This window comes from Schistocerca piceifrons, chromosome 3 (assembly GCF_021461385.2).
Source record: "Schistocerca piceifrons isolate TAMUIC-IGC-003096 chromosome 3, iqSchPice1.1, whole genome shotgun sequence".
Lineage (NCBI taxonomy): Eukaryota > Metazoa > Arthropoda > Insecta > Orthoptera > Acrididae > Schistocerca > Schistocerca piceifrons.
The window spans coordinates 321,937,283-321,954,662 of NC_060140.1; the positions used below are offsets into that span (position 1 = coordinate 321,937,283).

The 17,380-nt window shown below is 46.1% G+C and overlaps 1 protein-coding gene across 1 annotated transcript in view; it reads right to left on the reverse strand.

Annotated features, from left to right (window-relative positions):
- The window catches only part of LOC124788137 (mucin-5AC-like), a 329,966-nt gene that overhangs the window by 61,087 nt on the left and 251,499 nt on the right, over nucleotides 1-17,380 (reverse strand). Inside the window, exons 3-5 of the mRNA XM_047255279.1 lie at nucleotides 14,393-14,635; nucleotides 9,575-10,042; nucleotides 2,477-2,721 (exon numbers count right to left, since the gene is read on the reverse strand). Of these exons, the coding sequence (XP_047111235.1) occupies nucleotides 2,477-2,721; nucleotides 9,575-10,042; nucleotides 14,393-14,635 (956 nt within the window). The remainder of the gene's footprint in view (nucleotides 1-2,476; nucleotides 2,722-9,574; nucleotides 10,043-14,392; nucleotides 14,636-17,380) is intronic.

Here is a 17,380-nt window from a genome sequence, read left to right on the forward strand (position 1 = left end):
ACATTAACCGAAAGACCAAGTCGAACACTATCATGGATACAAAATATCCAAGTCTACATGTGTAGCTCCGACGTAACGGACAATAGCCGTTTTTGCCTGTTGTGTTGCTAGTTACTCTGCAGCTACACATGTATACCTGTTCCTGTTTATTTAAAAAAAAAAAATAAACTCCTCCCGAACAGGCCGTGAAGGCCCAACGATACCGACCGGCCGCGGTGTCATCCTCAGCCCATAGGCGTCACTGGATCCGCAAATGGAGAGGCGTGTGGTCAGCACACCGCTCTCCCAGCCGTATGTCAGTTTCCGAGACCGGAGCCCCTACTTCTCAATCAAGTAGCTGCTCAGTTTACCTCACAAGGGCTGAGTGCACCCCGCTTGCCAACAGCGCTCGGTAGACCGGATGGTCACCCATCCAAATGCTAACCCATCCCGACGTAACCACTATATTGTTCAACTTGATGTTTTGATGTTGACAGTTCTATGCTTGTCAAGATGTACAGAGTGATTCCATGATGATGTTACGAAGTTTGAGGGTTAATGGAGAAGAGTAAATGTACCAATTTGAGGTAAGGGACCCTGGTCTGGAAATGACCGTGTCGAGAATAAACGCACATCGTTCTGATACCTTTCACAGTGGAAAAGCTTTGCTTTGCATATTTTGAGAGGATGCGGTGTGGACCAAAAGAATAAAAAGAGTCCAGTAAATAGGTGCTCCGAACTTCATACCTAAACAGCCATGGGCACTTCTTCATCACTTCTATTGTGAAACACGTCTCTTCTACTGAACAAGTGCTTACAGCTCTTAAGGTACGTACTTTACAGCCCATGTTTACTAGATAATTTTCTCTTGTTTTGGTCCAATTACGTTCTCCCAGAATATGAAAGGCAAAGAGCTTGCTGTCGAAGAAGTCCATTGCTAGAGGTATCAAAAAAATTTTCGCTTATATCTTTCGACTCTTTCGTTTCACAACTCTTCTCCATCACACATGAGAGTTTGTACCATCATTACAGAATCACCCTGTATATATTGCTGGTGTGCGGTAATCTGATTGTCACGGCACGTGCCTGATCGGTCACCGAGCAAGATGGCACAGTGGTTTGCACACTGAACTCACATTCGGGAGGACGGCACTTCAAATCCGCGTACGGCCATCCAGATTTAGGTTTTCCGCGATTTCCCTAAATTGCTCCAGGCAATGCCAGGATGATTCCTTTGAAAAGGGCATGGCCGATTTACTTGACCATTCTTTTGTAATTCGACCTTGTGTTCGGTCTCTAATGGCCTCGCTGGCCGACAGGATGTTATGCTCTTAATTTCCTTTCTTTCTTCCTTCGAAATCGATCATAATAAACGAACATAATGAAATAGAGCTGCTTGGAATTAATTTCAAAATAGAGAGGATAGAGAACTGATCTATGCAACAGTAAAATTTCGTGTTTATCCCTCGTAAGTTATAAAAGTCGAGGGACATGAAAGGGAAGCAGTGGTTGGGAAGGGAGTGAGACAGGGTTGTAGCCTCTCCCCGATGTTATTCAATCTGTATATTGAGCAAGCAGTAAAGGAAACAAAAGAAAAATTCGAGGTAGGTATTAAAATCCATGGAGAAGAAATAAAAACTTTGAGGTTCACCGATGACATTGTAATTCTGTCGGAGACAGCAAAGGATCTGGAACAGCAGCTGAATGGAATGGACAGTGTCTTGAAAGGAGGATATAAGATGAAGATCAACAAAAGCAAAACAAGGATAATGGAATGTAGTCGAATTAAGTCGGGCGATGCTGAGGGAATTAGATTAGAAAATGAGACACTTAAAGTAGTGAAGGAGTTTTGCTATTTGGGGAGCAAAATAACTGATGATGGTCGAAGTAGAGAGGATATGAAATGTAGACTGGCAATGGCAAGGAAAGCGTTTCTGAAGAAGAGAAATTTATTAACATCGAGTATAGATTTAAGTGTTAGGAAGTCGTTTCTGAAAATATTTGTATGGAGTGTAGCCATGTATGGAAGTGAAACATGGACGATAAATAGTTTGGACAATAAGAGAACAGAAGCTTTCGAAATGTGGTGCTACAGAAGAATGCTGAAGATTACGAGGGTAGATCACATAACTAATGAGGAGGTATTGACTAGAAGTGGGGAGAAGAGGAGTTTGTGGCACAACTTGACTAGAAGAAGGGATCGGTTGGTAGAACATGTTCTGAGGCATCAAGGGATCACAAATTTGGTACTGGAGGGCAGCGTGGAGGGTAAAAATCGTAGAGGGAGAGCTGCATCAAACCAGTCTCTGGACTGAAGACCACAACAACAACAACAACAAGAATTCCCGTGAAATGAAGAGATCAGCAAGTCAAAGCAGCCAGATGACTGCTGACCCAAAACATTTGCATTAAAAATTTTCTGTTACAATAATATGTAGAAACATTCCGTTTGTACGACGAATAGCTCTCTAAGAAATACGAGTCGGGAGTAGGATACCTGGGCGTAGTGACGAGTTGCTCCCGGCAGCTGCCGCGGGCGCGGTCACGGCTGAGGCTGGCGGCAGCCTCGCTTTCCTGGAAGGACACGCCCCCGCGGCGCGAGCTGCCGCCCCCGGACCTGCGACTGCTGCTGCCGCCGCCGCCACCGCCGCCTCGCTGTCTGGGGCCGAACGTCGCCTCTGGCTCAGCCACGCTGCCGCCGCCGCCGCGTCTGCGGCCGGTGTCGAATCTCGGAGGTACCACCTGCAGGGTACACGGTGGTCATTCCAGGCAAGCAGACGATTCTACACTACTAGTCATTAAAATTGCTACAGCAAGAAGAAATGCAGATGATAAGCGGGTATCCATTGGACAAATATATTATACTAGAACTGACATGTGATTGCATTTTCACGCAATTTGGTGGCATAGATCCTGAGAAATCAGTACCCAGAACAACCACCTCTGGACGTAATAACGGCCTTGATACGCCTGGGCATTGAGTCAAACAGAGCATGGATGGCGTGTACAGGTGCAGCTGCCCATGCAGCTTCAACACGATACCACAGTTCAACAAGAGTAGTGACTGGCGTATTGTGACGAGCCAGTTGCTCGGCCACCATTGACCAGACGTTTTCAGTTGGTGAGAGATATGGAGAATGTGCTGGCCAGGGCAGCAGTCGAACATTTTCTGTACCCAGAAAGACCCGTAGAGGACCTGCAACATGCGGTCGTGCATTATCCTGCTGAAATGTAGGGTTTCGCAGGGATCGAATGAAGGTTAGAGCCACGGGTCGTAACACATCTGAAATGTAACGTCCACTGTTCAAAGTGCCGTCAATGCGAACAAGACGTGACCGAGGCGTGCAACCAATGGCACTCCGTACCATCACGCCGGGTGATACGCCAGTACGGCGATGACGAATACACGCTTCCAATGTGCGTTCACTGCGATGTCGCCAAACACGGATGCGACCATCATGACGCTGTAAACAGAACCTGGATTCATCCGAAAAAATGACGTTTTGCCATTCGTGCACCCAGGTTCGTCGTTGAGTACACCATCGCAGGCGCTCCTGTCTGTGATGCAGCGTCAAGGGTAACCGCAGCCATGGTCCCCGAGCTGATAGTCCATGCTGCTGCAAACGTCGTCGAACTGTTCGTGCAGATGGTTGTTGTCTTGCAAACGTCCCCATTTGTTCACTTAGGGATCGAGGTGCGGCTGCACGATCCGTTACAGCCATGCGGATAAGATGCCTGTCATCTCGACTGCTAGTGATACGAGGCCGTTGGGGTCCAGCACGGTGTTCCGTATTACCCTCCTGAACCCACCGATTCCATATTCTGCTAACAGTAATTGGATCTCGACCAACGCGAGCAGCAGTGTCGCGATACGATAAACCGCAATCGTTATAGGCTACAATCCGACAATTATCAAAGTCGGAAACGTGATGGTACGCATTTCTCCTCCTTACACGAGGCATCACAACAACGTTTCACCAGGCAACGACGGTCAACTGCTGTTTGTGTATGAGAAATGGGCTGGAAACTTTCCTCATGTCATCCCTTTGTAGGTGTCTCCACCAGCGCCAATCTTGTGTGAATGCTCTGAAAAGCTAATCATTTGCATATCACAGCATCTTCTTCCTGTCGGTTAAATTTTGCGTCTTCGTGGTGTAGCAATTTTAATGACTAGTAGTGTATATCTACGTAGATATTCCGCAAGCCACCGTACGGTGCGTGGCGGAGAGTACCCTGTACCACTATTACTCATTTCCTTTCCTGTTCCACTCATAAATAGAGTGAGGGAAAAAACTACTGTCTTTATGGCTCCGTATGAGCTCTAACTTATCGTATATTCGTGCTTCTTACGCGAAATTTTGTTGGCAGTAGCCAGTAGAATCGTTCTCCAGTCAGTTTCAGACACCGCTTCTCCAAAATTTCTCAACAGGATTCCATGAAAAGAACGTTGCTTTCCTTTCAGGGATTCCCTTTTAAGTTCCCGAAGCATCTTTGTAATGCTTGTGTGTTGTTCGAACCTACTGGTAACAAATGTAGCTCTGGATTGCTTTGACGTATTCCTGGCACCGCCGGCCAGTGTGGTCGTGCGGTTCTAGGCGCTACAGTCTGGAGCCGAGCAACCGCTACGGTCGCAGGTTCGAATCCTGCCTCGGGCTTGGATGTGTGTGATGTCCTTACGTTAGTTAGGTTTAATTAGTTCTAAGTTCTAGGCGACTGATAACCTCAGAAGTTAAGTCGCGTAGTGCTCAGAGCCATTTTGAACCTGGTACGCATGCCAAACACTCGAGCAGTACTCGAGAGTAGGTCGCACCAGCGTCCTATATGCGAACTCCTTTGTAAGCATATTTGTCCGTCGCTGACACAGAAGACCGCAAACCTTCTTTCCTTCCCGTCTGGGCAAGATGTGCACTGACTAGAGTACATGTAAAGCTTACTGGGACAGGGTAAATGCTAGCTACAATGAAGTCGATAGTTCGACTGTAATATTGGCATTTTAATTTGATATCCCCCACAACTGACAAAATTTACAAAAAAATGTGAATTTCTTTGTCCACCCATACACACCTGAGAATGGCGCATTAATAATTTGCAATTACGCGCCCCTATTACCGGCAGCTGCGTTGATAAATACTCGGCACCTCGCAAGGATAACTACCAGATCAAGAATATTAGGTAATTCGTTGGAAGTGGTTAAGCGTTGGTGAAAATCTCGCTTCTGAGCACACAAAGAGCTCTAACCGCAGAACTCTGCACGGAACACGCGTTGGTGCAGTGCTGCGATACAGACCGTATATTTCCCTTCGAAGACGATGGCCAAGACGCCGTCTCCAAGTTCGTACCACTCGATGGCTGAAGGCGAAGTCTACTCTCTCCACGATTCTCCCGTCTCCCACGCGTACGAAAACGCGGCGGAAGAATACTCAGTTTCGGCCAATGTCGAACGTTCTATCATCGCCGAAATCCCTCCAACGACATTTCTGAGATCTACCCAATGATCGAGTAGGTCATAACGCCCCTAGGCAAACGAAATTCCCGTCTTCGCCACGTGTTGCCCAGCACAGGTGGCTCCGGATGCCGGTCTATCCCCAAAAGCGCCGTACAGTCCCGCGTTTCCGGTGACCGCTACCTGCCGCCCACGGCGGCCCGGCGAGCTACGGCCAGCTGCAGACTATATTCCATAATTCTCAACTTCCGACACTTTTCACCAACGATTTAAGTTAGTGACTTAATCATGCAGACATGCAGGGAATACTGCTCGAGAGTGCCTCATATTTACCATAATTCAATAGAGTCATGATCTGATGCCCTTGCCAGTCCCTTTATTATTAATACTAATGTTGGTAAGCTAACGTGTAAGTGCCCATGTCCTGGCACCTTACACCTTTACAGATTAACCACACTTTCCTAAAATTCTCCCATTTGCCTTCCCTACTTTAATCCTTAGATGCTCGTCCCATTTCATATCGCTTTGCAACGTTACGCCCAAATATTTTATCAACGTGACTGTGTTAAGCAGGACACTCCCAATTCTGTATCCGATCTTACGTGTTTGTTTTTGCTATTCATCTGCATTAACTTACATTTTTCCACATTTAGATCTAACTGCCATTCCTCACACTAACTAAGAATTTTGTGTAAGTCATCTTGTACCCTCTTACAGTCACTGAACTTCGACACCTTACCGTACAGCACAGCATCATCAGAAAACAACAGCAGATCGCTGCCCACCATGTCCGCCAAATCATTTATGTACATACAGAACAACAGTCCTATCACATTTCCCTGGCGCGTTCCTGGTGATACCCTTGTCTCTGATGAATACTCGCCGTCGAGGATAACATACTGGGTTATGTTACGCAAGAAGTCCTCAAGCCACTCACATATCTGGGATCTTATTCCATATCCTCTACCTGCTAATTAAGCCTGATAGAGACACTAGTACCCATAATCAATCTCTTAACCAGGTAAGTAAGTTATATAAAACTGCAACCAGTCACTTTTTTGAATAATTTTGTTTTATTCCATGAACCGGTTTTCGAACATTTTCAGGTTCATCTTCAGATAGTTTCAGGAAGTTATATCATTATTGCTAGCATAATGCTGGGTGCTGGCTCTATGACAAAAAGATGGAACACACTTTAATGTACCGCCATGACTATAGCTTATCTGTCGATACGGATGTAAATTTAGTTTTTTACTTACAGCGACAGTATAGGCGGCTGTTTTCGGTTACTGTCCATCTGTCTCCCTCCATTTTGATGTCCAGTTGTTATATCACTACACACACGTCCACACAAACTATATTGTAAATTAATATAGTTTGTGTGGAAGTGTGTGTAGCGATATAACAACTGGACGTCAAAATGGAGACAGAGAGATGGACACTAACCGAAGAAAGCCGCCTATACTGTCGCAGTAAGTAAAAAACTAAATTTACATCCATATCGACAGATATAGTCATGGCGATTCATTAAAGCGTGTTCCACCCGTTTTTCATAGTGCCAGCACCCAGTTAGCAATAATGATGTAACTTACTAAAACCATCTGAAGATGATCCTGAAAAGGTTCGAAAACCGGTTCATGGAATAAAACAAAATTATTCAAAAAAGTGACTGGTTGCAGTTTTGTATAACTTACTTACATGCAATAAACAGTCACGGTTCTAAAATATCCGTAATGGATAAGCATAATCTTAACCAGGTATTCTTCGGGTGCGCTCCTCTGTCTCAGTTGGATAAATTGACTGGCCGTCACAATCGCATCGCGTGACTTTCCCACTCATTAAGACATTTATCTGTTGATTTTCGTTTATGGAACAAAACTAAAGTGAAACTTCCTGGCAGATTAAAACTGTGTGCCGGACCGAGACTCGAACTCGGGACCTTTGCCTTCATATCAGCGCACCTTTGCCTTCATATCAGCGCACACTCCGCTGCAGAGTGAAAATCTCATTCTGAAAACTAAAGTGGATTAGTATCAAATAAACTGTGTTACAGAAGAGACTGGTGTTTCATTTCCACATAATTGCAGATAATTTTTGTGTGAAGCATTTTAGAACATAGTGCTACACAGAAAGAAACTTTACACTCTGCACAACAATAAGATTGTCTCTTCTCGAATGCCTCTTTTGGTGCATACTCTTCGTCACTTTGTTGATCTTTTCTTCGTTGTTTATGACAAAAATTCTGCAAATGGAGTCACTTTTCATGTTCACGTCCAGTTGATGACTCCTATTGTGGAGAGGAAATGGCCAATTACTCCGAGAGACTAATCCTGAATTCCTGGCTATTTGGTAGCTAGCTTTGGAGCTAAAAATCGCTCCAATACACGCCTCCAAATTCTAGTTGTAAACCATGACAATACATGGCTTTTGTGTGATGCCCAATGTATGAAATCGCTTCTGGAAATCTCCGTGCGAGGAACAGCGAAGGAATTATCTTAATGATACGGAAATCCGTAGGTGTGATGTACGTTTACAGACAAACAAACGATTACAATTTCAGAAAAACTGGATAACTGTAAATGTCGTGTGACTAGGGCCTGTCGGCCGGAGTAGCCGAGCGGTTCTAGGAGCTTCAGTCTGGAACCGCGCGACCGCTACGGTCGCAGCTTCGAATCCTGCTTCGGCCATGGATGTGTGTGATGTCCTTAGGTTAGTTAGGTTTAAGTAGTTCTAAGTTCTAGCGGACTGATGACCTCAGAAGTTAAGTCCCATAGTGCTCAGAGCCATTTGAACCATTTTTTATCACACATTTCCAATTTATTTATTTAGCGTATGGCTCATAACATCACAGTAAAAATTACAGAAACAACACGATTTTAAAAAAAATCACATATGTATAAACAGAACAATAAATAACAGTTTGTATATAAGGACACCACCAATTGTAAATGTACACTCACAGAAGAGCAATCACAAACAAACGTCCAGCTTAGATAATATATAGTCGATTGCCTCTTGGGTCGCCATTAGGAAATCCTGTGGGTCAGCCTCATATGCCCTTAGTGGGCATTCCTGCACGATTTGTTTGACCGTCTGTCTCTCAGCGCCACAGTCGCAAGCGGCCGAAGGAAGTTTACCCCATCTGTATAAGGAGTCGGCGCATCTCCCACAGTTGGTTCTGATGCGATTAAGAGTTGACCAAACTTTGCGAGGGCAATCAAATCCTTTTGGTTTACTAAAGATGCATGGCATACTGTGTCAGTTTACTGCTGTTCTGCTCTCCTATTCCTCTACAAATTTCCAAATATGTGGATAACACTGATAAGGAGAAGCGACGGGATGATAGGACATCTGTTAAGAAATGGGGGAATGACTTCCATGGTACTAGAGGGAGCTGTAAAGGGCAAAAACTAGAGGAAGAGAGAGATTGGAATGGATCCAGCAAGTAATTGAGAACGTAGGTTGCAAGTGCTACTTTAAGATAAAGACGTTGGCCTAGAGAGGAATTCATGGCGGGCCGCATCAAACCAGTCAGAAGAGTGATGACTCCCCCCCCCCCCCCAAAAAAAAAAAAATAACAGAAAGAAAAGCGAGTCCTTCCGGGAAGGAACGAGCAAAGACAATAAAAACTTCCTGGCAGATTAAAACTGTGTGCCGGACCGAGACTCGAACTCAGGACCTTTGCCTTTCGCAGGCAAGTGCTCTACCAACGTTTTTTTTTTTACCAACTGAGCTACCCAAGCACGACTCACGCCCCCTCCTCACAGCTTTACTTCTGCCAGTACCTCGTCTCCTACCTTCCAAACTTTTCAGAAGCTCTCCTGCGAACCTGGTAGAGCACTTGCCCGCAAAAGGCAAAGGTCCCGAGTTCGAGTCTCGGTCCGGCACACAGTTTTAATCTGCCAGGAAGTTTCATATCAGCGCACACTCCGCTGCAGAGTGAAAATCTCATTCTCTAAAGACAATAAAGGCTGAGCCTTGGTCGGTCCATCTTCGCACGCTCGTGAAATTTGGCACGGCGTGGCCGGCCCTGGTATAGATAATGAACAGCAGAGGGCCTATCACACTTCGTTGAGGAACTCGAGGTGTAGTTTCGACTTTACTGGATGAGAATGGAAGTGGGCAGCACGAAACGGTGCTGCGCAGTCTTACCCTTTCTTGAGTAGAAGGTGTCTCCGGAGCGGGCGCCGCTGTAGTAGTAGTGGTAGTGGTGGTGGTCGTCGTCGTAGTGGACGGCTCCGGCGGAGGCGCAGGGGGCTCGGCGACAGGTGCGGGGGCGGCGGTGGGCGGCGCGGCCGCGGGCCGCCTGCGGCTGGAAGACGAGCCCTCGTAGGTGCCGCCGGACAGCTCGCTGCTGGAGGCGGACGGAGAGGGGCGGCGGCGGGTGTACGAGGTGGGCTCGAACGCGACGGCCGCCAGGTCTGCGTCGCTGCTGGGCTGCGGCCGGCGCCGGGTGGGGGCCGCTGACTCGGGGGCGGCGCCCGGCGTCTCCACGTCCCTGCGGCGCGCCGCCACCGCCGGCGCCGAGCGGCCCTTCTCTGCAGAGGGGCGGCGCGAGACGAACTGCTGCGTCACCGGAGCGATCACCGAAGACGCCGCCACCTGCTCTACCTCCAGCGACTGCAACAACGGTACGGCAGGTAAATACGATATTGCAGTGCCTGTGTTATTCTACGATGCTAAGTTGTTTTGGACATGCATGCATTTTTTTGGCCAAAGTGATGGGTTTCTCATATTTTGTTCATTCTTTTTAAACTAGTTACTATATTACTAGCTTTCACAGCTAAGATAACCAAATACATCAACCATTCAGATTAAGAACTTGTGTCTGCACCCATTTTTTAATTGTAATAATTAATGAATCAGCATTTCAATGATAATTATAACTTTATTTTCAGATGATGTTCTCATTCTTGGAAGTATCCCAGTGCGACCCTCCAAAAAAACTTAATAAATAATTGAAATGTTACATCACCGCTTCCCACATCATCAACTCCTCTCTTACGCTCCTCAGCGTAGACTTTAGTGCTGGTAGAATCTCAAATTTACTGTCTTTTAGCTCTGGACAGATTTCTTGCTCGCAGATGTAACATCACGCCTCAGATCAGTGGGAATAACCTTTTAAAAATGGCCATTCGAGATGACCACTACAGAGTGGAAGGAGTTGCTTCGAAAACCCAAAGGTATAACGGAAGAGAGGAGCAGTAGAGACGTACACTAAGGAAATACATTAGTCCTTCGCCAAGCATTCTGCATAGATCATTGTGTGCCAGTACCCATCGGAAATGCCTATAATATCAAAATGACTGAAAAATTCAAGGAGTCAGCTACTACAGGGAACCTGCAATGGGAAAAAGAAGGCTTGGGCCTAACTGCTGCTGCTTTACTAATGCAGAGGACTCAAGAAATTATCGTAATCTATCATTATGTTATTCTAAAATGACAGAATCATAATGTCTACATTCTTCTGTAAAAAACGCAACTTTCACAAATTTAAAGTATAAAAACTTTCATTTGAAATAATCTGCATTGAGAAAAGTAAATAAGAATGCACGAAATATTGCAATATTCTGTCTGCTTGTAAGGAGTAAAAAGAGGAATGAAATAAAGAAAATAAAGATGTTAGGAAAAGCTGAGAAAATACGTTCAGTATAAAACATCAGTAGTAAAAGGACCATCAACTGCCGATGTAAGACCTACCTGCTATACAGGATTAACAATTTTTTGACACAAAAAAAACTAGAATGAATGACAAAAATGTCTAAAATGTGGGTAAGTTGGTACTATAGTCAATCGTACTTGCACAGGTTATATCACTGAATGAAGCAGGATTCGGATATTTTACCTCAGAAGAGCCGATTAAGTGATATAGAGCAGCGGTTGTCCACCGTTGTTCCACCTCCTTTCTTGTGAAATCTATTTGGGGAAAATAGTTCTTCAAATAGGTACGTAAGATATGGAATGTAATACATTACGAAGCTCGAACAAACAATATTTAAATATTTTATTTACAATGCAACATATCTCTTCGATGGGCATGGGTTGACAGTCCGCAAAGTATTTTTAAGTGCTTCACATGCTATATGGCAGACTCCTGCACTCACTGAGGTGGACGCGAACCTCAGCGAGATCAACGCAGGATGTCCACTATGTCTACAATAAATGGCGCGCCGCTCGTAGCCATGTAGCAAAGCTTACGGTCAGTGGTCATAAACGGATCATAACCGTCAGGGGCCGGAGACAAGTGTCAATCCTTTTCAATGGCTGTCTGTTTCAAACCCATCAGGAACTGTTTCTGTCAGTGAATGCATATCCTTCTCACCCAGTTTCAGAGCGAATAGTGGGGACTGAACTGGATGCAGTGGACTATGAAGTCATGTACCACGTAGAAGATCACTGTTCATTCTGCGCCTTCAGTGGTCACACAACACAGAAACGTACACAGAGGTGACCAAAGTCATGGGATAGCGATATGCACATTTATAGGTGGTGGCGGTATCGCGTACGCAAGGTATAAAAGGGCCGTGCATTGGCACAGCTGTCAATTGCATTTAGATGATTCATGTGAAAAAGTTTCTAGTGTGGTTATGGTCGCACGACGTGAAATAACGGACTTTTAACGTGAAATGGTAGTTGAAGCTAGACGCATGGGACATTCTGTTTCGGAATTTGTTAGGGAATTCAATATTTTGAGATCCATAGTGTCAAGGGTGCGCCGAGAATACCACATTTCAAGCATTACCTCTTACCACGGTAAACGCAGTGGCCGACAGCCGAAGTGTTTTCGTAGAGCTGTCAGTGCTAAAAGCCAAGCGACACTGCGTCACATAACCGTAGAAATCAATGTGGGACGCACAACGAACATATCCGTTAGGACTGTGCGGCGAAATTTGGCGTTAATGGGCCATGGCAACAGACGACCAACGAGAGTACCTTTGCTAACAGCGCGACATCGCCTTTCCTGGGCTCCTGAACTAATTGGTTATGTTCTGTTACTTGGAGGACTTTTGCAGCCAAACAACGATTGTAGTTTTATGGATGACAATGTGTCATGTCATCGGTCTACAATTCTTTTCAACTGGTTTGAAGAACATTCTGGATTTGCCCATCCATATCTCTCTACTTGAGTACTATCGAATATTTATGGGACGTAATCGAGACGCCAATTCGAGCACAAAATGCTCCACTGGTTATAGGGACAGCATGGCTTACTATTTCCGCAGGGGCCTTCCAACGACTTCTTGAGGCCACGACACGCCGAGTTCCTGCAGTATGTCGGGCGAAAGAAGGTCCGACACGATATTGGCAAGTATCCCATAACTTCTGTCACCGCAGTGGAAAGGTAGCCCAATAGAGGCGCATAATGTGGCTAGACGATCCTCTTTCCAAATGATGCAACGGATGGGGTGGATCAAGGATCCGATTAAGCATTTAGCCGCAGGGTGCGGAGGGTGTAGTTGAGGCTGGTGGTTGTTCCGTGAAATTTTTTTGTCGTTTTTGTACCATTAATTGCTTCTGCTCTATTAGGTTACCGTCAGCATGAACCAGGATGCTTATTTGAATATCCTCCATACCGTATTCGTGATGAGTATGCTGTTGACACCCCCCAACAAGATAACAGCTGTGTTCATACGGTTGCACGCATACGTTCCTGGTTTGATGAAGACCCAGACACCCCGCCGTACCTCAATTGGCCCGCTAGATCACCTCATCTCAAACCGATAAAAAATGCCTATTGGTATTTCGAACAGCAGGTGAAATATATCTAGCAACGTCCCCACAATTTGGTAGCTGTACAGGACCTTATCATCCAAAAGTGAATCTTCATTATGGAGCCACCACCAGCCAGCACAGTGGGTTGTTGACAACTTGGGTCCGTGGGGTATATGCCACACTAGAGCCCTACCATCAGCTCTTACCAACTGAAATCGGGACTCATCTGACCAGGCCACTGTTTTCCAATCATCTAGGGTCCAATCAATATGATCACGAGGCCAGGAGATGCGCTGTTCGCGATGTCACGATGTTACCACAGGCACTCGTGTCGGTCGTGTGGTGTCGTAGTCCATTAACGCTAAATTTGACCGCACTGTCATAACGGATACATTCGTCGTACGCCCTACATTGATTTCTGCGGTTGTTTCACTCAGTGTTGCTTGTCTGTTAACACTGACAACTCTACGCAAACGTTGTTGCTCTCAGCCGTTAAGTGAAGGCCGTTGGCCACTGCTTTGTCCATGGTGAGAGATAATGCCTGAAATTTGGCATTCTGGCACACCCCTGACACTGTAATTCTCGAAATATTGAATTCCCTAACGATTTTGCATCTTTTGATTGCATTGACTTAGAATCATAAGTGTTTTACACCGCCAAGGAATTACAGATTTTGGTATCTGTCATAAATCTGAACTTGATAGCCAACCTGTTCCAAAAAATGGGATCTTAGCAGTCGGACAGACAGACAGATGGATAAAAAACGTTAAAAAATTCTTTATGTGTGGTATAATTATAAATCAACAGTATTCCGATTTTTTCCTTTACCTGTGAAACCTTGCTTCTTGCCAAATTTCATGATTCTAGGTCAACGGAAAGTATCCTATAGGCTTTGATGTGCGAGTTCAAGTATCAAATTCCTTGACATAAATGGCCTGATCTTCTGATTGAATTTACTTAGACGCTCAAAGTTTTTACACTGTCAAGGAACCGAAAATCTTGATAGTTGACATAAATTTGAACTTGATACATTCACCCGTTCCTGAGGTAAAGGGTTCTTAACAATCGTACAGACAGAGAAACAGACAGACAGATGGACAAGAAAGCTATCCTATAAGGGTTCCGTTTACATAGATTGAGGTACGGAAACCTAAAAATGAAAAACAAAGCTGTTCTAGTCGAGATTAAACACATACCGGTTAATCAGAACTAAAATACCAGTATCGGTTTAAACGGGTCGGTTTCTCGTGTCCGTACCTGCAGGTCGATCTTGGGGCGAGCGACGGGGGCGGCCGGTCTCCTCCTGGAGGCGGGCTGCTGCTGTGACTGCCCCCTGGAGGCGGACGGCCCCCTGCGAGAGCCGGCAGATCGCGCCGCCCCCAGGGACGGCGTCACGGCCGCCTCCCAGTCCGCGGCAGACACGCCCAGCTCCTCGCGCGCGCTCGTACTGTCGAACTTGCGGCTGCCCCGCGAAGACCTCGGCGAGTCATCTGACGTCCTCTGCAGATACAAGCAGAAAACCGAAACCATCAACGAAATGCGTCATATACATATACATATATACACTCCTGGAAATTGAAATAAGAACACCGTGAATTCATTGTCCCAGGAAGGGGAAACTTTATTGACACATTCCTGGGGTCAGATACATCACATGATCACACTGACAGAACCACAGGCACATAGACACAGGCAACAGAGCATGCACAATGTCGGCACTAGTACAGTGTATATCCACCTTTCGCAGCAATGCAGGCTGCTATTCTCCCATGGAGACGATCGTAGAGATGCTGGATGTAGTCCTGTGGAACGGCTTGCCATGCCATTTCCACCTGGCGCCTCAGTTGGACCAGCGTTCGTGCAGGACGTGCAGACCGCGTGAGACGACGCTTCATCCAGTTCCAAACATGCCATTGAGCATGTTTGGAACTGGATCCAGAGATCCGGAGATCTTGCTGGCCAGGGTAGTTGACTTACACCTTCTAGAGCACGTTGGGTGGCACGGGATACATGCGGACGTGCATTGTCCTGTTGGAACAGCAGGTTCCCTTGTCGGTCTAGGAATGGTAGAACGATGGGTTCGATGACGGTTTGGATGTACCGTGCACTATTCAGTGTCCCCTCGACGATCACCAGTGGTGTACGGCCAGTGTAGGAGATCGCTCCCCACACCATGATGCCGGGTGTTGGCCCTGTGTGCCTCGGTCGTATGCAGTCCTGATTGTGGCGCTCACCTGCACGGCGCCAAACACGCATACGACCATCATTGGCACCAAGGCAGAAGCGACTCTCATCGCTGAAGACGACACGTCTCCATTCGTCCCTCCATTCACGCCTGTCGCGACACCACTGGAGGCGGGCTGCACGATGTTGGGGCGTGAGCGGAAGACGGCCTAACGGTGTGCGGGACCGTAGCCCAGCTTCATGGAGACGGTTGCGAATGGTCCTCGCCGATACCCCAGGAGCAACAGTGTCCCTAATTTGCTGGGAAGTGGCGGTGCGGTCCCCTACAGCACTGCGTAGGATCCTACGGTCTTGGCGTGCATCCGTGCGTCGCTGCGGTCCGGTCCCAGGTCGACGGGCACGTGCACCTTCCGCCGACCACTGGCGACAACATCGATGTACTGTGGAGACCTCACGCCCCACGTGTTGAGCAATTCGGCGGTACGTCCACCCGGCCTCCCGCATGCCCACTATACGCCCTCGCTCAAAGTCCGTCAACTGCACATACGGTTCACGTCCACACTGTCGCGGCATGCTACCAGTGTTAAAGACTGCGATGGAGCTCCGTATGCCACGGCAAACTGGCTGACACTGACGGCGGCGGTGCACAAATGCTGCGCAGCTAGCGCCATTCGACGGCCAACACCGCGGTTCCTGGTGTGTCCGCTGTGCCGTGCGTGTGATCATTGCTTGTACAGCCCTCTCGCAGTGTCCGGAGCAAGTATGGTGGGTCTGACACACCGGTGTCAATGTGTTCTTTTTTCCATTTCCAGGAGTGTAGATACAGGGTTACAGTTGTTGAACTATATGAAAAAAAAGTAAATTAGTTACAAATTACTGCGTGCACACACTATATTCAATACGAAAATATCACTACACATATTCGAATTTAGGTTTGGCATGTACGATATTTATGGACAAATTATAGAACACTGTTGTTGCTATATATTCAGTTCCTTTCTGACCCACTGTCAGTTTTAATAATGGGTAATAAAAGTCAATTTTCCTTTAATGTTTTAGGTATGGACGTCAATATCCGTCTCAAAATGCGATGGGTTGTTCATGACGAATTTCACTAGCGAATATATATCTATAGTTATGGTACAGTAACATATTATTCTAACCGCTCGTTTTTGCTAAATCAGTACGTTCTTCGTAAATGATGAGTTCTCCCAGGAAATTTGTAAGTCATTATTGAGTGAAAATACGCAGAATACGTCGAGAGATTCATATGTTTGTTTCCAAGACTAGCAATTGCATGAAGAGAAATAGAAGCTGGTTTCAATTTTTTACGCAGCTGAGTGATAAGGTACTTCTAGTTAAAGTATTCATCAATAAGTATATCAAAAAATGTACAGCCTTCTACCCTGTTTGCTGACTCCTTTTCATGTGCTACTTCAGTTGTTCATATGCTTCTGTTTGTTATAAGAAATGAATATACCTGTGTCTTCTCAGAATTTAGTCCATTTTCTGACAACCACTTCATAATTCTTTGAAAAACGTCATTAATAATCTCCTCTGTCGTTTTCTCACTAGAGGAATTTATTGCAGTACTAGTCTCTAAAGAGGACTAATTCTGTTTGATGAATGTTAAGTGGAAGGCCATTCACATATACAGGTTGTTTCAAAAACTTTGCACCAAACGTGGAGAGGTGATAACATCACTTTTGTTAGATAAAATGTTCACTCAAACTTCCTGGCAAATTAAAACTGTGTGCCGGACCGAGACTCGAAATCGAGACCTTTTTGCCTTTCGTGGGCAAGTGCTCTACCATCTGACGTGCCCAAGCACGACTCACGACCCCTCTTCACAGCTTCACTTCCGCCAGTACCTCGTCTCCTACCTTGCAAACATTACAGAAGCTCTCCTGTGAACGTGCAGGACTAGCACTCCTGAAAGAAAGGATATTGCTGAGACATGGCTTAGCCACAGCCTGGGGGATGTTCCCAAAATGCGCTTCTCTAAAGTTTGGAAGGTAGGAGACGAGGTACTGAGGGAAGTTAAGCTGTGAGGAGCGGGCG